A 21,576-nucleotide genomic window follows, 5' to 3' on the forward strand; every position below is an offset into this window, starting at 1 on the left:
AAGTTTAAAAAAAACACCTAAAATTTATATACCTAATATTTTCCTCCGCTTTTGCAGATTTTAACGTAATTTTAAAACATACTTTACACTGTATATAAATAAATGTTAATTAAAAAAAATACTGCCCTTTGTTTTACTTTAAATATATACTAAGACACCCGTCGTCTTTAAATAGGTCGAGGCACCTGCCATGACTAAATCACCACCCGTAAAGGCCGCCTCTCGACCGTAAAAGTCCGTTAAAAGCACCTTCTCACGATCCTGTTAATTCCTGTATACGTTAGAAACGTAAAACAGAGCCAATGACACGGCACTTGAGTTTAGTTTTTAGACGTCCCATGTGCACGTGGCGTAAACAGGCGCAAAATTCATTCGACGATTTACAAAACAATTGTAAACAAAACATTTGGCCTATTTTTATTGATCTGAATTCTTTTGTCTTGTTTTGATCGTATGTTAGAATGATTGTAAAAAATATAATCGATACATTGTAAAATTATGTGCTCGCAGTTTTCTAAATATATAAATTTTTTGAATATTTTAATGTTGTCTTATGGGGATTCATCTGGTCATAAAAAGGTACAGGGAGTAGCAAATCCTGAAATCTTTACTTAGTTATTTCCTGAATCCTGAGAAATTTACAATAAATGAAATACAATTGCTATGTCAGAGAACACTAGATTGTTCGCTAACAACTATAATATCGAAATAGTACCTACATCTAATTTTAATCCTATTAGAGCCCGTACGGTGTCGATTTAATTGAAGGAAATTATATTATGGTAAACACGGTCACGTCATTTGTTTATCATGTCATCACTAATTTTAAAACGTGTGATTAACTTGGATTATTTACACTAATGAAGATTAAATTTTGAATTGTTAACAAACCAAAATGTTACAACGAAAAGAACATTTTAAATTTTAGAGTTTAGAGCAAATTTTATTTTAGAGTTTATTTTATTCAGAGCCGTAGAGAAACAGTTAACGCCAATATGCAAATGTCACAATTCAAACTCATTTTGTTTTATTCTTTTGTTTATTTCCTGAATTCCATTACTTGAGAGTGAAATCTTACAAAAATCACATTCATTATTAAGAGGAGAGTGCAAACAACTAGTAATAAATCTGTCGATGTCGAGTAGGTTCTAGGAGAGTGAAAATACATGACCATAGAGTAGAAGAAGAGTTTGCGTAGCCGTAAATTATAAAAGGTTAGAATAACTTTATTTCTCATATGAATTTTGTACAAAAAATCGCATACTGAGATAACATTATAAAATATCACAGTCAAAATCAGTTATATGTAATATATCGTTAAAACTCGACATCGAAGGAACTACTCATATTTGGTTTTACAAATCGATAGTCGAAACAGATAACATTGTTATTAAGTATCTAATACACTAGAACTCACCTTTCATTTTGGTCAAGATAACCGGTATGTCGTCGTATACGGTTTGGACTGTATATACTTAATCTTGGATAAATAAATTATTGGTTTAGAGTCCATCTATATACTTTCGATTAGTCCCATTTATATTGAATATCAAACTATATACAGAAGTTTTACCTGTGAACCTGTTCTGAATCCATTTCACACCGCTTAACCCATATCGTTTTCCGCTTCATAAACTAAATTAATAAAGACTTTACTTTTTACAGTGCAGAATGGGGTGCAGCCTGTGGTTAGAAGGTTTGGATGTATCTTGTCAATCAGCTTGTGTAAGTATCAAATGATAACTAACAATCGTTTATTTTTTTATTTTATATAATAAAATCAATTATTTATAAGATCCCCTCTTTGTTTGATAAGTGTTATCATCTGTTTTATTGATATACATATAGCAAATTCAATAATTTCTTTTACCTTCTAAGCATGCTTCATTCTTTTCCAGAGATCCACGAAACTAGAATCTTAATGCTGTTTTGATTTCAGAATGTTACTTCAGAAGCCGCTCTCTCGCGAGAATTGTACTGCGTGATGGGATGTAATGAAGCTCTTAACACGTATTTTCAAATGCTAAAAGGTAGGAGTTATTTTTTATGATATACCTCATATGTATAGATCTATAGAACGGTGATTTATAAAGTGGCTGATAGTCTTGTTTTTTTTTCAATTAACATTGTATTGTCTTTTAGGTAATGACAAAGTAAAATTTTAAGTACAATCGGTGTATATTTTTAAAATATATTGTTTAGAGGCAAGTAGAACTTTGTGTCCGTGAATGACTATGACATAATAAGATTGTTTTAAGTTTATGATCAATACCGTCGAGTAATTTAGATGGTTTTGAAAAGAAATTTTACCAAAAAACACACCTCATCTCCCATTTGTGTTTTAATTTCTAAAGAAAATACTTATTAGTATTTTTTTAATGTTAAAGTAAATTCGAAAATTTTGGAAATTAACAGTGACGAATGTAAATTTATTTCTTTTCAGACTTAATTGGAACACCTCCCTCACCAGCATTAGTGGCGGACAGTCTAACGGCGACGTCGCTATCGCTAGTATGGGAAGCGCCAAACCTCGGAAATCTCACCTACCTTGTTCAATGGAGATACGAGGAGTTACCTGGCAGCTGGCAATACTATTCCAATTCTAGTCATTCGGATAGATCCATTATCCACGTTGAAAATTTGAGACCGTATACCAAATATCGAGTAAGTTTATTCTACTTTGGGATTTTGTCTTTTGACATAGAAAACCCTGATTGCATACTGTACTGTATTTCTAATGTCTCCCACCGCTTACTATTGTTATGAATGCATTGAGTTTGAAATAACAGTGTCTATAGATTTTGCAAATAATTATATTTCAGTTATAAGTTGTATATTTTTATGACCAAAATGCGAGAATATATGCAGTCAATTCAACGTCGCTATATTAAGTTTACACTGTATTAATAATCTAATAAGGCAACTTAAAGGATAATACAAAATAATAATCTAATTGGTATCAAACATTACGCATGAAAATACACAAATCGTGTCGAAACTTTTGTTAGTACCCAGTCCCATACATGGTAATCATTTGGCGCATTAAAAACTTTCTTGGTGATTCTGAAGCACCAATCCACCTAGACTTAGTTTAACATATGTTCTCACGTCTTAAAGATTTTGGTTGCAACTTTAGTCTAAAACTTCAGATTAACAGGGAGGACGATTTCACCAAGAAATTCGTACCATATCGTTCCTATGAGGGCGGATGGCACGTGCATATGAAAGCGGATTACTTCAGTTTCTTGAATGGGTTGGAGGTTGGGAACAATCCCATTCAAGAAACTGAAGAAAATAATTAAAATAATTATTTTTGAATTCTTTCGAAGAATAAACCTTTGTTTTTTTGTTTCTCTACAAAACTACACATATCTTAAAAACAAAAGGCAACTATGTGTAATCATTCCAACTGGATGATTTTGATGATGATGATGAATAACGGGCACCTCGGAAACAATGTGTGTACATACATTTCAGCGATTCATTTTGATTTATGTAAAAGATAATAATTTATATATATTTCCAGTTCCGTGTCGCAATATTTCTTTCGGGTCGGAATGGCGCTGGTGAGCCTGTTTATTCAGCACCATCAGTTGTCATATTGACGTCAGACAGTGGTAAACCGAGTTCTGCACCTGCATCTTTAAGAGCTGCTGCACCAGACTCAAGCAGAGTTGCTATTTCCTGGGAGCCAGGACCATTTCCCAATGGCCAGATAATATCATATGTCTTACGACTGGCTGATACACAACCCAACACTATTGATGTTTTGGAGGTTAGTATTTTTCAATAAGATTTAAATATCAGTGTTTTTTATTAAATTCTTCGCTTCTTTATATTTAGCGCAACTTACAGGAAATTTATAAAAACTAATAAAATTCTACGTATAGTCTATTAATTAACTTAGAACCAAAATTTTTTTTACTGACGGTCATAAGTGTACATTAAATTACCTACATAAACAAATGAATGTTGATTTTATTTTAAATATTTCTTTAGGATATGCCAGCGTCAAACAAAAATTTGTTCTACATGTTTCAAAATTTGGCACCAGCTCGTCAGTACAACGTGTCGGTAGCAATGCGGAATGCTGTTGGGGAGGGACCGAGAGCTTATGTGCTTATATCTACACCCTCTTTACCTACTTGTAAGTTACAGTTACGAATTAACCAAATTTTAAATTTTAGCCTCCACATATGTTTATACGTAAAAATTCAATTTGATGGAAATTTTTCATGACATTTGTTAATTCTAATATATGGTACATGGGTGGATTCTTTAGAGCATTCGTATCCACCAAGAGACGGTATAAAGGTGTAAATAAACTTTTATTAATAAGTGTAATACTGTTTAAAAAGAAAATAGTAAATAAGTGGTGTTTGTTACATGACTCGGTTCGGTTACATTTTGGACCTGGAATATACATTTATATTTTTGAATGTGGAACATCAAATAAGGGCTCTTCTTACTGAAATGTTACAATACTTAAATTATAAATTTCAGCTGTTCCATCACAACAGCCAATTCTTATATTGGGAGGGGAACATAATATTCTTGCAGCATCCGCTAACGATATGTTGTCGGACCCAGTTGAAGAGTTATACAGTACGGAGCATATTATTACAGGTAACTGGAATATTAATAATTTTTAGTTAATGTTGAGATTGTGATTTTGGGCAATCGCCTTTAATAATTCATTGCATTACAACAATTAAAAAACCATTGGCCCTTCAACTTTTATCTGGGCCTCTGATTTTTGTATTTGTTTAATTTGTTTCGTTTTCATAGGCAAATCAAAAGCTTCGTGTCGTACAACAATTACTGTACTAAAATTGACTAGTAATAAAATGTAAAAAAAATGTAATGAAAAAAAAATATATTTATTTACATAATTAATTTTAATTTAAAAAGGGTTTTTATTTTATATGAGACTTGTATTCATTTAAGAAAAATATTTTTAGCTCACGTTTTCCGTGTCAACAATACATCCAACGCGTAGCGTTAACTTATACATATATTTAATACATATGTAATACGTTAATCTATTTACAGGAGTGGGCGTTGATGTATCCAGCGACAATCTTTTTATATCTGTATCAAATGGATTCGTTTACAAAAGCTCTTTATCAAAGAAAACTCCACCGGAAGCTATTTTATCCCCAAAAACCATAGATTATAAGCCTTTGGACCTTTCAGTGGATTGGCTTAACCAACACTTATATGTGCTTGGTGAAGTTTATTATTCTAAGGGATCGAACATAACGAATTCCAGCCTATATCCCAGTTGGATAATATCGAGATGCGACTTTGATGGTAAAAATGGTATTGTAGCTTCATCGGGTTTTAATTCAAGACCCATACACTTTGAAGTGGATGCTTATAACGGGTAAGTCAATAATATGTCTACGGAAATAAAGAAAGACTTGAATCTTTTATTTCTTAAAAATAAAATATACATCCGAATGCGACTAAATTTAGACATATTGTGTTCTAGTTTATATCTTCTATCATCTATTGCATTAAGCGGCAGTACTAGAAATAGCTGTTTTGGATACCAAAGCTTGCCACGCAATGTTAGAATTACGCAACCAACTCAACAAACTATAAAAATACTTAAACTTTTCCAAAGGCACAATCATAGCACGATTATAGTCCCGAGCTCTACTTATAACTTTGAACTAATTTCATAAATTCAACGAGAACATTTTCCTTTTTTTTCAGTTATCTTTTTTGGGCTCTAAGAGGTATAGAGCGTGGGGGATTATACCGGTTAGATCTGGCTAACATCTCCAACGGCGTCAAACACGATTGCCGCCCAAAACAAATAGTATACGATGCAAACCTTGGCGCCTTTACTGTAGATCACGCTGACTTTAGACTTCTTGTTACTCATATAAGAAGGAATACAGTACTGGCGGTTTCTTTGGACGGGTAAGACTAAGATTAATACTCTGATATAAATTTGTATTTTTGTTTAATTTACTTTGGGAGTATTTTAATTAAATTTATGGTAATTTTAATAAACTACCAACGATCGGATAAAGTTTAGTTCGAAGCGAGTATCCGATTGCTTCCATAATGATAACTTTTTTCAATTTCTTTAAAATAAGTTCCTAGTTGTTTTTTATTGATGGAGAGCTAAAAAAACGGTTGTTAATTAAAAAATCAAGATTCATAACGGTTTTTTTGTATTTAGGGCATTTTAGTGTATAAAAATCTCAAAAAAAATTATGATATCGTTTTTCGTCTTGCATCTTTTAATATATTGTTAAAATATTATTGAAAAATAGTGATAAATCATAATTAGGTATATATAAAAAAAATTAGACTCGGTTTAGAAAAACCTGACATGAAATATTATGGTTCACTTTTGCGTTTATGAAAAATAGTCACCACTGTCACTGCAACGGCAATACGTAGAATTCCTAATAACCCTGAATACAGCATATATAAAAAGAAAATATGCCGGCTGTAAATACTTACCAGACCCACTGAATGACAGGCGAGTAGCAGCATAGAATATAGAGTATATATAGAATCTCTAAGCAAAAAGTGTACATGCATTTTTATTTACATTTCAGACGTGAAGTGTCAGACTTCCGCAGCAACACACAACGACCAATGTTCTTCTCACCACGGTCTATAGCATATGCCAACGGACTCTTCTACTGGACGAATGGAAACGAAATCCTAATGGAGGAATATCATCCTAAACGAGACAGCTACTTCCACAACGAGTATCCCGTAACATATAACACTAAGACCATTGCAATGAGGGAAGTTCTGGTGGCTTTGAGGAGTTGTCAGCCGATTCCAGTTCCTGTTAATCCACCGTTAGGGGTTCAGGCTGTGATGGGGATTAACAGGGCGAAGGTTTCCTGGTCTGCCCCACATCTTTTGGGTCATCAGGGAACAGGAGCTTGGCAACAGTGGACTTTTCATTTGCAATTAACGAATGTTATTACCGGCGAGACTATCGGCATGTAAGTATTGTTATGGCTTCTCAAGACAGGCACGACCTTCATTAATGAAGACTACTTCAAAGAAGAGATAAAATGAACGTGATACAGTGATAATTTATGTGTAGAAGTTAAATTAAAAAAATATATGTCTTAATCACGCGAAATGGCCGCGAGGGCCCTTCGTTTTGAAAACCTTTATTATCTGCTGTCTTTAAATATCTCAAAAAGGAACCATCCAATTGGACTATTTAATCTCGAAAAGGCTTTTTATAAATTTTGTTTTTAACTTAAGTGTTTTGTTTTTTAGTAAAAATATTAACGAAACAACGCACATCGTTGACAATATCGAGCAAGATACGCAGTACGTCATAAGGATCGCAGCCGTCACCCAATCTGGCTCAGGTAGGTATAACACCTAATAAGGGTCTAATCTGTGTAGTGTGTGGCATTTGCGTAGTATTTTCCTATTAGTTGGTTGTTTGTTTTTTTTTTCTTTGACTACTAGTGCTTATGTTCTAATATAATTGGTGAGTATGTGTATGTGTGTTAGATTTGTGATGTCATATTTTCGTAAATTTTTAGGCATAAGTACACATAGTTTTAAAACGTATAAATAAATATTAATTTTATTTATCGTTTTCGAAATTAACATTGAAGCGCCTTTATAAACATCAAAATAAAGAAAAATCTACATTCTTCTAGAATCTATAATCAATAAAGCAATATCACTGGACTATGTTAAAAAAATATTTCATGTTCCAGGCCCGTGGTCATCTGAATTTATTGGTAAAACGTTAAAGTCATCTCCGACTACTCTACAAAGCACTTTATTGTGGTCTGGCCCCGACGGTCTTCTCCAAACGGACTTAACAGGAGATAATTTGCAAACCTTGATTGATCGGTAAATAACTTTTTATGTATTTTACTAATCCTATAAAAGTAATATATAAGTTACGCGTCAAGTTTTTTGTCCGCTATGGACTCCAAAACTACTTAACCGATTTCAATCAAATTTGCCCACCGTGTGCTGTTTAATCTAACTTACATCTCAATTTATACCTGTAATATTATTTTATTGTAAATTATTTGTTTATTGTTAGTCACATTTATCTGTATTTTTATAAGTATAATACTCTTAAACGGCTGGGCCGAATCTAATGAATTTTTGTAACGGTTTGGGTGGTGGCCTGGTTGGTTTTTCACAAAACAGCCCGGCAGATGGCACTGAAGACGGTATTTTCATACTTTGATTAATATTCTAATCGCATGAAATATCGTGCAGGATGTCGTTCGGATCCACTAATTAAATAACTGACTGACTGAATAATTAACTGACTTATAGATGTCGTTGCTTAAGCCCATTCATAGTATAAGTAATAATATTAATGTAAGCTTTACGGCAATTTCTACATATTAGTGAACTATTTATATACGTTTTTAACTTTTTAATTTTCCATACAATTTATGTTTCAAGCGAATTCTTTTCGAACGTTCTGAACATATTCATTTAATTACAGTAATTATCTGGAGCTGCAGCACCTATACATAACTGATATATCCTGGTACCGAGACCAGCTCTACTTAGTAACCAACGCTTCAACTGTTATGTGGTACAATTCCACAACGCATGGCAAAGGTTTTATGCCCAATATGGATAATGTAGGCAGTCTAGCGGTTGATTGGGTTGGGAAGAAAATTTATTGGTCAAATCCGAAACAACAATTGGTGAGTGGTTTTTGACATTCTCAATATATGTTTACCGTAATATTCAGAAACAATTCTTAAAAAAATCGAACGAAATAAATATAAATAAATTCCTTCATCGATCAAAAATAAAAATAAAATATACCTATAAATGCGTAATCATCAAATTCTAATAACAACAATGTATAATTGCACGAATTCATCGGTAAATTGTTCTAAATTAAAATCTGAAATTTGCGTAAACGATTTGAAATACCAATTTTTCATAGATTGGTTAATAAAATATATTGTTTTAGATAACTCGCAGTAACTTCGATGGCAGTAACAAAGAACCAGTACCCATTGTGACTGTTGCCAAAGAATTAACTATCGATTCTCTAGGAGCCTATATTTATTGGAACACGGGCCATGCCGTGGAAGCAGCGAGATTAAATGGCGAAAATAAAATTATCTACTATCCCGCACAGCTCTTTAGTGGGAAACAAGGTTATTAATGAATTTGTTAGCAACGTTTTGAACATGCTTATAAACTAACCCTGATTCTCGGATCCGTCAAATTACAAATTTCCGCTCTGTCTTTTCGTTGCTCTCTTGTTGTCTGTAAATACAACAGAAAGAGATCAATACATTAGTGAAAATTGTGTAGTTAGACTTATAGTTTTTTTATAATTAAGGATGTAAGTTTTTACGACATGCAAAATCTTTAAAATATTTGACCTTTACCGTTCGTAATGTTTTATACAGATAAGATAACTTAATAAGCCTACAGTGCAGCAACTGTAATGTAACCAATCTAAGTACTAATGATACATAAACGTAAATAGCATGGTAAAATATTTGTATGAAATAGTTTAAAAAAAATTAAAATTAGATGCGCGCTTAAATCTTTTTTTGAGAAATGTAGACGCACATTTCTCAAAAAAGTGACATAATTTATACAGATATAGATTTTATTTTATCTATTATGTAAGTTACAAATACATTTATTATTCTTCTAGTGATGGGATTAACAGCTGATTTAGAAAATAAATGGCTCTATTGGCTTGTACGAAGTTATGATGGGTCAGAACTTCACAGAGCTGTCACAGCTGACAAGATATCACTTGGTGCTAACGAGGTAAGTACAAATTTACATTTAATTCATTTTTTCGGAGTTTATATTACCATGAATCATTGATTGAAGCATATCAATACATGGTACAGATACATATTTGCATCTGTATTTTTTTTATTTTAGACATCAAGTTAAACATCTTGTTTAAGTTGTGTTCCATCGCAAAATAATTACTTTCGATAATTGAACCTAGTAACACAACCTAATACATCACGTGGCCGAGTTATTTTCAGGGCCAATGTAACAATTCCAGGAAATTAATGTATTTTTTCGCAACATAATTAAGAATCTTTGAAATTGAATTGCATTATTTAAAGGACGGCCACGCAGTCAAACTCCTGCCCGTTTGCCTCCTGTTACTTAAAAAAAACTAATGAATAATTCTTGCAGCAGGTGACCGGAACTCTAGTCAGTCGCCTCTCAGGCACAGCCACACTGGGTCCATTGTGCTACTTTAGCGAGCGGCTAGTTTGGGTCCAGGATGCATCAAGAGCTGTGGTCTCAGACCTTGCGGGAAAATACACTGCAGAACTGATACCAAGAGTGCATGTTATCGCTGTCAGAGATCCTACATTACATGCTAACAGCGGTAAGTATTCATTCAAATGTAAGACACCAGCTGGCTTCTTTAGGATAACAAGAATTAATGTGAGTCGTTAAGTGGATCCTGCGTAGTCAATGAACCGAGCTATAAAATCTGTATATGTAACAATAATTTCTAAACTTAGACTATATGGTCATAGTGTAGGTACATTTGATCCTAATTAAAATCGGATATTTCATTAGCATTCCCAGTTACTTATTTTTTTATATTAGTAACATACTCTTTTCCAGAGTCGATAATCGCGATACCAGAAACGATAAATGCTTCCACAATAGCAGTGGAAGGCACATGGGACAAATTCAACGTAACTTGGGCTCCGGCATCGAAGGTCAATGTCAACAGTAGCAGAGTTTATTATGACGTCAGTCTCTCGTTTCCGACCCATCATAAAATTGAGGTAAGTCATTTACAATTTTGCTTACGACACCAAGGGGTAAAAGATTAAGAAAAGTAATTTGATAAAAAGAAAAATAATGAAGAGCTCTATTTATATTTATATTGATTTTTTTAGAAAACTGTAGTCACGTCATGGGTAGAGGTAGCAGAGCGTAGTATAGATCCATATAGCGCAGTCGAGGTATCAGTACGTGCGCATACTCAGTGGGGCGGAGGCGCGGGGGCACGTGCGAGACTACGTACACCACAGGCCCAGCCCTCCGCTCCCTCTACGCCAAGACTTTACGTACACAGGCACAGGTAATTATCCCAAAACTTATATAATTTTAAGTATTTTGAAAGTTATTAAACGTCTATTAATAAAGTTTTAACGCATAGGAAATTTAAGTTAAATTAGATAAAATCAAAAGATTGGATTTGACTAACGACATGAACAAAAAAATAGGAATTAAACTAACTTAGGGCCTGTTTCACAATGTATGGATAAAGTGCCAAATAGCTATGCAACACATAAATTATTCGAAAGATAAAAGTTCCAAATAAATCGAATCGAATTTCTTCGAATTTCATGACGTATAGCGCTATCTGACAGTCGTAAAACGCAAAAATACTATTTATGTAGGATAAGTTCCAATAAGTAATAAATAGCTTATTTGGAACTTATCCGGACATTGTGAAACAGGCCCTAAACCTCGTATGATTCGATAGTTTTTGTATTGTTTGACATGTAAAATATTTCAGCGATGGTACAATGCGTGCAATATTCCGCTGGGCCTCCCCACGTCGAAATAATGGCATAATACGCGGTTATGAGGCGCAGTGCTGGGCCGTTCCCCGCGCCCCTCGCCCCGCTACCCCTTCAGCGTGTGCGCCCGCCCGACTAGCGCCGCATCACACGCAACTTGTGCTGACACACTTGCAACATAACACTACATATTACTTCCAGGTTTGTAGACAAGATATAATCGTGTTATGAGATCTTTTCCATCTTCTCTTTTATCATCTCCTCCTCTTCTATCTAACCACTTCAACCACTGCTACCACTAGGTTAAAAGAGTTTACTGATATATACGTAAAGACAATGATACTATAAACTTGTTCCCTTTCGGTCACTTAAACAGCAATTCTTAATAATTCATTGTAACATGCTTTTGGTTTCAGGTTCGAGCTTTTACTGACGCAGGCTATGGCCAATACAGCGAAATCGTTTCGGCATTTTCAGATGAAATCAATCCAATTCCAAAAGTAATGATTTCATCACAAGAAACTATTAAAATAATAGATCTAGGCACGGGTGATAGTGAGATAATACCTAAAAGTACTGGAATACCCTTAGATTTTGCTATAGACATCGAAGAAAATGTTGCATATTGGGTGAATGACCTGGAAGAAATTTTTTCTTCACGAATTAATGGCAGTGGACATTATAAGGTACGTCAATTATTCAATCAAGGATGAACTAAAAAGATTTTACTAAGTATCTATTTGTAAAACAAATCTATAAAGCACATACTTGTAAATAGTAAAGATATTATATTAAATGTGGAATATTCTATACATATTTGTATTCATTGGAATTATTGTATTATGTCTACTATTACTGAATAAGGTAGGAACCATACTATAGTAATAATATAGTTAAAAAAGGTAGAGACGGATTATATTATACAAACAATGAAACATTTTCTTTCAGCTTACATCCATAAATGGCACAGCAACGAGCATATGCGTTGATTGGGTTAGCCGATCGGTCTACTGGTCACAGTTAGAGCGGGCATCCATAGAGTCATACGTAGTGTACCGAGCCGATTTGGGCCTGCCTAACACGCGCCCGCGTATTGCAAGAGTGCTTAATAGACAACAACGAATACAAAGCTTACAAGTTGTACCCTCTATGAGGTATGTTAAACTTTTTGTTATCTGTGCTTTTTGATCACAAAATCTTATCGCAGAACTTGTTTCTTTAAAGCAATTAATATCCTTATCCAAAGCTTGTTTCTAGTCCAAATACATATATTATAGTAATTAAGTGGTGAGCGAAATAAACCAGTAGATTATGTTGTAATAACTATACAAAAATGGGGTAATTCTTACATATTTTTATTATTTAAGGTCATTATTCTGGTATGAAGAAAGTAATCACACGGGATTTGGGACTCTGTTGACGTCTAATATAAACGGCTCAAATGTGAGGCCATTCTTCAATTACTCTGATAGTTCAGAGCTAGACTTCAGAGATGACTGTAATTGCCCTGAAAATCCTCAAATAGCAAAATCATTTGTTATTGATCTGACAACTGATATTGAGATTTTCTTTATTGATCCTTGGATGTATAGAATTGTGGCAACTGATATAACGGGTTGTCACTGTAGAGTAGTCGTTGATGCTACTGAGAAAAAGAAATATGGCTTCATACCGATGTCCCTAACTGTTGACAGTAAATACATTTACTGGTACAACTCATCAGAAAGGTCTATATTCTATACAAACAAATTCAAAAAGAACAAAATAGACCAAGTGAAGTCCACTTTCGGTTATAAAATAATGGCATTGGATGTTTCCAATCAACCGTACCCGCCTAGACACTGCCTATTCCCGAATGCCGAAAAACTTATACCACGAGTACTATCTAATTCAGCGAACAGCATCAAAATGCAGATGCCAATGATAATAAAACCGAATAACTGTAGCAAATTAGAATACGAGATGACATTAACTGAATACACAGTATTATACCGCTTACATAGCAACGACTCGACGCCTTGTGACAGAGATTCTTGTTTTCATTTAACAACAACGAATACTGACATAATATTGAATGATCTTAAACCATTCACGAATTACACTGTGAGGATTGAAGTCACCAACTATTACGCGAAATTGCATCAGATGAAGCCTATCGTCGGTCCCATGTGCTTATTGCAGACGGCAGCTGAAGGTACATTTATGAAAACTATTTTTTTTCGACTCTTAATCTTGTCCATTTTATATCGCTGTTGAATTCTTTTAAATATACCAAAGAGTATGATGGTCTATCAATTAATTTCTATTTTAGTAGTGAGATTGAAAAGTAGAGCAATATTTTGCCGATTGTGTTTTGACATTTATGCATTCTGTTCCAGCTCCAACAGCGCCAAAGAACGTAACGGGAACAGTTTTAAGCCCAGTGTTAGCTCGAGTTGAGTGGACTCCTGAGCCTGGCTTATGGTACGAACTTCATTGGCGAACTGATGATTCACCATCTTTACCGCATCGTAAAGGTTAGTTTTATACTACTTTGTAGGAGTATTATCAATATTGGTTATATAATTAATTTTTATTTGGCATCGTTAAGATAACTTATTGAATGTGGATCACAAAACTTTTGAAATGGGTTTTTGATACCTAAAATATATAAAATAAATAGTACTGTGGTAATGTATTTCAATTCATAATTATTACAATCTAGTATAATAATCGTATTGCATAAATATATATCATAGTTTTACACTGTGCGTGTCCCGTTTAAAAAGAAATTGAGAAGTTTCGTAGTGATAGATATTTGTGTTTAAATTTTACAGAGCACAACACCTTCGAAGTATCAGAAGGCGGTAGTGCAATAATGACGCCTCTATCCCCAAGCACGCTATACACAGTTTGGGTGCGCGCACGTTCTCGTTACTCCGCCGTATCTGCTGACTCCTTGCCATTGCGTTTGCGCACTTTTCCGCCCCCAGCGCCTATATCGCTAAAGAATGCTACGGCGTATACCTTAACAGTTATATGGCCAGCACCAACCAGTTATACGTTGAACCAGTAAGTTAACGACTAACTCATTAAACGTATCATACGCCTGTTACAACTGTTGAATGTTTTGTCCCTGTTAGTGACACATGGCATCAAACTTCTTGGCAATGTTTCAGATACCTTGTTGAGTACAGCGAAACGGGCGGTACAACTGACCTTTGGTTGCCTTGTATACAAAGTGGAAACGCTGAATGGTCTGCCACAGATCTGCGTCCGAAAACTAAGTACCGATTCCGATTGCGTTTGCAATACGTCAATAATACGCTCCCCTACTTCTGGCCCAGAGACTACAACTTTGTATTTGAAACTTTCGGTAATGTTTTGCACTTGTAACTTGTTTTTGACATTTGAAATAACCTAGAAGAAAATGAAAGAGAGAAAATTATTCTCTATGTCGGCCATGTTTAACTGTTTCATATTTTACATCTTACAAAAATAACGAATGAGCTAGAGTCCAGTGTTTATAATACCAAATATACCAATTTAAAATTTGAAGCAATAATAATTGCTATTCATTTCTTCATCATATATAAGTGCATATAAAAAATGCTTCATTGCAATATTACAACGCTTTATCTAAATAAGACTTGCGATGTTCTTGTAATATTTAAAAATAACTACGGTATATATGTACATAAAAATTACCGAATGTATTGCGTTTAGGTGATGTTCCTGGACCTCCTGGTGTCCTACGTGTAGAAGCGGTGGGAGAAAAGATGGTTCGAGCCTGGTGGGCAGAACCGGACCCACGCGGGGATCCTGTGACACACTACCGAATTTGGGGCACTCCTAGAAACAGGTTTGTGCTATACACTGTATATCGCTTTTGTAATTTAACAATGAAATGTTTCTGCGGTCTCTTATTATAATTAACGTATTATAATTTATAGGATTGAACAAATCGATGATAATTCGCTGAGCAACGTGAGCGAACTGTTACGGGCAGATCTTCCAACGGACATTGATGATGAATTGAAGACGCGAATTATACGTGAAGGATTGGAACTATTACACAATGGAACTGGTGAGATTGTGATGTATTTATTTCATTTGGATTCCTATAGCTAATTTGAATAACATAGGTATATTCCACATAATAACTTTATAAAGAATATAGCAGAGATTAAATAATGTATTCATAAATTACCATTATAAATACTTGCGGAGTATTTGTTGCAGTTGCAGAGTACCGCAACTCCATTGGATAATTACTTGTTTACATTACTTATTACTTTATACATTTAACCCACTATCAATCAATTCATGAAAACAAAAATTTTAGTACCTTTAATTAATCTTTAAAGGTCAGCTTTAAAGACATATTAATTAGTGTTAATTTCACAGCTATTAATTTAAAGTAACATAAATTTATATTTTCTTTCACCTACAGAAAGTTACTGGTTGATCGGATCGGGTGAGATAGGTGCAGGGTATTTCGCCCGTGTACAGGCCCGTAACTCGTACGGGTGGGGTGAGCTGTCCCCAGCAGGGGAATTGCATGCAGCGCCCCTTATTCACCCAGCAAGGCCTCATCCAGCTGCGTTAGCTATGGCAATATTCACACTTACACTTATTGTTCTAGCTGTTGCGTTGGCCTTGTTTTACAGTAAGTAGGCGTTATGTCATTTAAGTTTATTTATGTTACTATGAACTATGTATTTAGAAAGTTTATTTTATAGTACATACATTTATACTTCAATATTGAATGTCTTATAGTAGTTTTGCTTATTTCGTTTTAAATTTAGAATTTGTCTTTTCCAGGTTATAATAAGAGAAGTAAGAAGAAAGCGGCACTAGAAAATCAAGTTACATCCCCGGTGATACGGAGGGGTCCAGACGTAGAATTGGCTACGTTGCGTCAACTGCCTATAAGGCATTCTACAAATATTCTTTACAACCAGGTATAGTGCGAGAGCAATAGATCATTTTTTAAATGTTCAATTTTCTTTTAAGTTCTTTGAAATTGTTGTTTAACAAAATTATCATAATAATAATATTGCATTATTTGGATGCAGGGTGTATATTGTCCGTCGGACGCAGAACTAGCCGCTTTACCTCATATACGACGGGAGCAAATCACTTTAACTAAGTTTCTTGGGTCAGGAGCGTTTGGTGAAGTGTTTGAGGGACACGCAAGACAAATCGACAGTAATACTCCCAACACTAAAGTTGCTGTTAAGGTGAGTTTTAATAACTTTTAATAACGTTTAAAATTTAAATCCTCTTAATATAAATATATAAACTTAACTTAGTTAAAAGTTCAATGGAGTGTTTAAACGCAATTCTCGACTAGTTTACGTCGTTACTATTTTTTTTATAAATTTATAAATGTACATTTACCTTACCTATATGAATAATTTATTATATTTTAGTTTGTATTAATTATGTTTCAATGTTTAAACTGAAATAATTATTTGTTCCAATAATTTCAAAAATATTTCGGTATATTACATAATTTACGAAATGCATGATTCTTTGTAAATTACATTGAATAACATTATCTTTTTTTTTAATGATTAATCGTTTTATAACCGTACATTAACACATAATAGAGACTATAAAATAGAGTACTATATGTTATATTACATCTTCTAGACACTACGAAAAGGTGCCACTGAGCAGGAAAAGACCGAGTTCCTAAAAGAAGCTGCTTTAATGTCTAACTTCAAACACGAACACATATTACGATTACTAGGAGTTTGTCTCGACAACGACCCGAATTACATTATTATGGAACTTATGGAGGGTGGAGATCTACTAAGCTATCTAAGAGCGAAGCGATCCTCTTTGGTAAGGTTTTCTTAAGAAAATTAAAAAATCATCAGGCAAGGGCTTATTCATGATATTGCTAAGCTTAACATAGACTTTGATTATTCGACTCATTTATTTTAGCAGTTAACAGGGTATTTATCCACAAATATTTGTTAAATTAGGGTACCCCAGAATCCCTTACACTACTGGATCTTCTGAACATGTGCGTTGATGTCACAAAAGGCTGTCGTTATTTAGAAGAGATGCATTTTGTGCATCGTGACTTGGCTTGCCGCAATTGCCTGGTCGCGGTGCGTGACGGTAGACGAATCGTCAAAATAGGAGACTTTGGCCTAGCCAGGGATATTTATAAGAACGACTACTATCGGAAAGAAGGAGAAGGTACATTATTTTTATAAATTAATTTATTTAATTTTACGTAATTTATTAATTAAATAGCAGGTTTTCAAAATCGTTTTCCGGTTACTTCACATTTCTTATATGAATTCACATTTCTATTTCAGTTATTAGTCGAATTGCCTTAAAAATGACTAGTTAATAAAACGTGTTTTTTATTTATATTTTATCGTAGATTAAGTTAACAAATAACAATTATTTTATAAAAGGTCTGCTACCGGTTCGCTGGATGGCAGTAGAATGTTTAGTCGACGGCGTGTTCTCGTGCCAGTCTGATGTGTGGGCTTGGGGCGTACTTTGTTGGGAGGTAAGTTGAGCCGGCATTCATTTTTGACAGTTTGGGTCAATTTTTGTCTTCAAGGCCCATTTCTTTTCACTCAAATAGTACAACCAGTGAGATAGTGCGTTCGAATCACGGCTGTGCTCCGATTTTCTAAGTGCACAATAAGCACATGATTGTACTGTACAAGTAAGGCAAAAATCATGAAGAAACCGGCGTATCTTAGAACCAAATTGAACAAGATTGATTTATTTATTACGCACGCACTGAAGACTGATTACCTACAATAAGTACACACACATAGTAAGATAAAAATATTTTCAATCTTGCACCTTATTCTACGTTTATAGAAAAAATTTACTCTCATCATTTATCGCGCCGAAAGAAGTGTAACTTTAAAAACCGGGGCTAATCAACAGTAATATTCTACAGGTACTATCTCTAGGCCAGCAGCCGTACCCGGGGCGTACCAACCGTCAAGTACTGGGTTACGTACGAGCTGGTGGAACGCCAGACCGACCGCCTAATTGTCCCCATGCACTGTAAGTTCGTTTAAAGAGAATTTGGAGTAAATGCAAAAGATTGTAATAATTCAGTTTGTAGAAAAAAACCTATTGCTTTGATAGAGCGAATCCTAGGAAAACCAAAATTAACTACACGTATTATTATATACCTTGACTCTTGCTGAGTTCTTCTAATGTATTTTCATGCCTTATTGAATTGGTATAATATTATTAATATATATTTCTTTAAAACGTTTATTATTTTCATTTAAATGGAAAAATACTGTAAATACACAGAAATAAAATGTTTTATTTGAAGTCTTAAAATTTAAAGAATGTCGCAGGTAGTTTCTATGTTTGATGATGTTAAAAAAAATTGTAATTATTTACCTAATATGAATATTTCTGTGTTTAAAAACTGAGTTATTGGGAGAGGAATGTTTAAAGGAATATTAGAAAATAAGATTTTAAAAATATTTTTTATTTATTGGATTTAAAATACATTCTAATCCAATAAATAAAAAATATACCAATACGATACTAATTATGTTCTCTACTCTCATAGGTACGAGTTACTCCAAAAATGCTGGAGTTACGCAGCCGAAGCGCGTCCATCATTTCGTCAGTGTCTCCGTATAGTGACGTCATTGCGTGACATCACTCCACCTGATCCATTGCCCGTTTCACCTCCGGAGACAACGCACCATTACCTCCAATTACTTGGAGATGGTACGTAGTATTCATATATGCATTTATAATTAATTCCTGATAAATATTATCAAAGCATCACGCGACTAATAGAACAAAGAAATTATAAAAGGTTTATAGTATGTTCTATATGAATATGCAACCTTCTTTACAGTGATATATAGATGATTTTAATCACGCTTAAAGGCTGAATTCTAACGCTTAATTTCGTGATTCTTCTCGGTTTTAAATGTATATTAGCTACTCAGATTTTGTTTTTAACACTATAAATACATAATTATAAAGTCCTTTACAATTGTATAAATTCCTATACTTTAATTCGTGATAAATTATATATTTTGATTTTAATATTTAGTTAATTTATTGCTAAATCTCACCGTAAAACTGGGGAGTAATCATAATTTTCATCAAATCTCGTTGTAGTAACATACATACAGTACGTGTAATCCCATTACAATTTAATAATTCCGAGGCAATAACCTCTAAAGTCTAATGAACCATTCATACTAATAGTGTTCATAGTTATGGGCTATGAAAGAATAGAAGTCTGAAAGAAGAATACACCAATTGGTTCAATACACCTAAATGTTAATGTAAAGACGCGCATGTGCATGTTTAGATGCTGTCGACAACCGCACCTACCTGCTCGACGAGAATGACAACGCCTTGGGTATGTTGGCTTTTTCATTAAAGCATGGATCATGATCATGATCGATATTCATAAAAATAACCATTTCATTTTAATATAAATATTCATCGACACTCCTATCATCATCATTCCTCTTAACGTCACCTTAAGATACTTCTTGCTTATTTTATTTTTTCTTAAAAAAGATCACAATACTCATTTTAACTAAAAATTTTGTATGAAATAGTATTTCGTTGCTACGTTCAACACTATATTATCATCAATTGTTTTAATAGCATGTGTTTATTAGAACACCCCAAAATAATTTGAAACGATGACGTCAACATATTCTACATACATTTCAGATGAAGATTTACCCGAGCAGCAAATGGAGCCATCTCATCTATTGCCCCAACGGACTCCCAAATACCTAGAACTTATGTATGACAGCGATTCACCGCCGGGCACAATTTGTGACGGCTATGAAATACCACGATCTCCCCTTAGTTACGCACCTTTCTCTCGACATAGCATAGTCGGGGTCGCACCAAATCGACTCATAAAACCTCCTTTGTATAGAACACATTCCCTTAGAACTAATATGAGGCCACCAAACGCAACAATAATTCCACTAAGAAATGGTATTGTTAAGCGGGCTTCGCTCTGTGAAGGCGTTCAAAGCACATTCCTAAGAGAACCGAGCTCGTCTCGATCTCGCCAAGACTTCAAACAAATAAAGACTCCACTCTAGCTGTGATATTAGGCAATTATAATCCACCGACCTATTCGTAGTCCCTTTATTTATTATACTGTAAATGTTGTAAATATAGTGTAAGCGGGGTAGTACAAAATAAAAGATGTTTTATAGTTATGCATTTATTTGTAAACTAATCGCTATTATAGATCTATGAAATAACAAGTGTTTTATTTATAAACTAAACTGTTATCTTTTTGATACATGAAATTATTTGTCATATACAAAATATGTTCGGTAAATAACAACAAATGGAAGTTAAGTTTTATTCAAATAGTGTGATAGTAATTCAAGAGAACAAATTACAATTATTTTTATTTCTAAGTAAAAGTTATCTATGTCGAATTCAGTTTAAACATAAAAATGCAGTGTGCCAAATTTTCACATTTCCAATATTTGCCATTATTCTTTCGAAACATGCTTACAAGCAATAATATACAAACAGAAAATGTAGTAAAAGTAACTAATATATACGAAACCGTATAGTATTTAAATTTGTCAAAATATAAAGCCTCGCGCTTTCTTATATCTAAACCTAGTTTAAATTATTTTATAGACACCCATGTCGCTATGCGATGAAACTGCACTTCGATATAATTGGAAGTAACATGTTTTCTGAAAAAAAAAACACTAAACTAAACAAAATATTCAAAGCGTCGTAAGGAAAAAAAATATAAGAGAAACCTTATTACGGTTTTTGATTAGTTTAACCAATTTAGAAAATATAATGCGTAAATAATAAGGAATACACATTTACATTTGAGTGGGTCCATTTTGGTTTCCTTAGAGTACTGAGATGAAAATATGTTAATTAAAATAAGTTTTTCAGTTCATTATGTGGACAAATAAATTGGGAAAGAGGAATGTAAAGTTTGGCTAAGGCCGACCAAGAATTCAAGCAAATATACAGTGTATACATGCATATACATAGAAAATATCTATTATTATATATTCGCTTAATATAAATA

General features: G+C 33.8%; 1 protein-coding gene across 2 annotated transcripts in view; it reads left to right on the top strand.

Annotated features, from left to right (window-relative positions):
- Nucleotides 1–20,876, top strand: part of LOC110993295 (proto-oncogene tyrosine-protein kinase ROS) — a 34,549-nt gene extending 13,673 nt beyond the window's left edge. The window contains exons 3-38 of one of the 2 annotated variants that reach the window (XM_045634667.1): nucleotides 1,666–1,725; nucleotides 1,940–2,030; nucleotides 2,444–2,664; nucleotides 3,527–3,775; nucleotides 4,000–4,147; nucleotides 4,504–4,626; nucleotides 5,053–5,386; nucleotides 5,722–5,931; nucleotides 6,582–6,983; nucleotides 7,270–7,364; nucleotides 7,725–7,863; nucleotides 8,480–8,687; nucleotides 8,963–9,152; nucleotides 9,665–9,783; nucleotides 10,171–10,369; nucleotides 10,615–10,781; nucleotides 10,896–11,080; nucleotides 11,522–11,726; nucleotides 11,942–12,211; nucleotides 12,474–12,679; nucleotides 12,893–13,719; nucleotides 13,904–14,041; nucleotides 14,342–14,576; nucleotides 14,684–14,880; nucleotides 15,231–15,366; nucleotides 15,458–15,591; nucleotides 15,958–16,173; nucleotides 16,329–16,468; nucleotides 16,583–16,747; nucleotides 17,163–17,357; nucleotides 17,501–17,720; nucleotides 17,945–18,042; nucleotides 18,448–18,557; nucleotides 19,084–19,247; nucleotides 19,846–19,896; nucleotides 20,220–20,876. In XM_045634667.1, the coding sequence (XP_045490623.1) occupies nucleotides 1,666–1,725; nucleotides 1,940–2,030; nucleotides 2,444–2,664; nucleotides 3,527–3,775; nucleotides 4,000–4,147; nucleotides 4,504–4,626; nucleotides 5,053–5,386; nucleotides 5,722–5,931; nucleotides 6,582–6,983; nucleotides 7,270–7,364; nucleotides 7,725–7,863; nucleotides 8,480–8,687; nucleotides 8,963–9,152; nucleotides 9,665–9,783; nucleotides 10,171–10,369; nucleotides 10,615–10,781; nucleotides 10,896–11,080; nucleotides 11,522–11,726; nucleotides 11,942–12,211; nucleotides 12,474–12,679; nucleotides 12,893–13,719; nucleotides 13,904–14,041; nucleotides 14,342–14,576; nucleotides 14,684–14,880; nucleotides 15,231–15,366; nucleotides 15,458–15,591; nucleotides 15,958–16,173; nucleotides 16,329–16,468; nucleotides 16,583–16,747; nucleotides 17,163–17,357; nucleotides 17,501–17,720; nucleotides 17,945–18,042; nucleotides 18,448–18,557; nucleotides 19,084–19,247; nucleotides 19,846–19,896; nucleotides 20,220–20,605 (7,233 nt within the window). In that variant the 3' untranslated portion in view covers nucleotides 20,606–20,876. The remainder of the gene's footprint in view (nucleotides 1–1,665; nucleotides 1,726–1,939; nucleotides 2,031–2,443; nucleotides 2,665–3,526; nucleotides 3,776–3,999; nucleotides 4,148–4,503; nucleotides 4,627–5,052; nucleotides 5,387–5,721; nucleotides 5,932–6,581; nucleotides 6,984–7,269; nucleotides 7,365–7,724; nucleotides 7,864–8,479; nucleotides 8,688–8,962; nucleotides 9,153–9,664; nucleotides 9,784–10,170; nucleotides 10,370–10,614; nucleotides 10,782–10,895; nucleotides 11,081–11,521; nucleotides 11,727–11,941; nucleotides 12,212–12,473; nucleotides 12,680–12,892; nucleotides 13,720–13,903; nucleotides 14,042–14,341; nucleotides 14,577–14,683; nucleotides 14,881–15,230; nucleotides 15,367–15,457; nucleotides 15,592–15,957; nucleotides 16,174–16,328; nucleotides 16,469–16,582; nucleotides 16,748–17,162; nucleotides 17,358–17,500; nucleotides 17,721–17,944; nucleotides 18,043–18,447; nucleotides 18,558–19,083; nucleotides 19,248–19,845; nucleotides 19,897–20,219) is intronic. The other variant, XM_045634668.1, reaches the window with a different exon arrangement.
- Nucleotides 20,877–21,576: the final 700 nt, after the last annotated feature.

This window comes from Pieris rapae, chromosome 3 (assembly GCF_905147795.1).
Source record: "Pieris rapae chromosome 3, ilPieRapa1.1, whole genome shotgun sequence".
Lineage (NCBI taxonomy): Eukaryota > Metazoa > Arthropoda > Insecta > Lepidoptera > Pieridae > Pieris > Pieris rapae.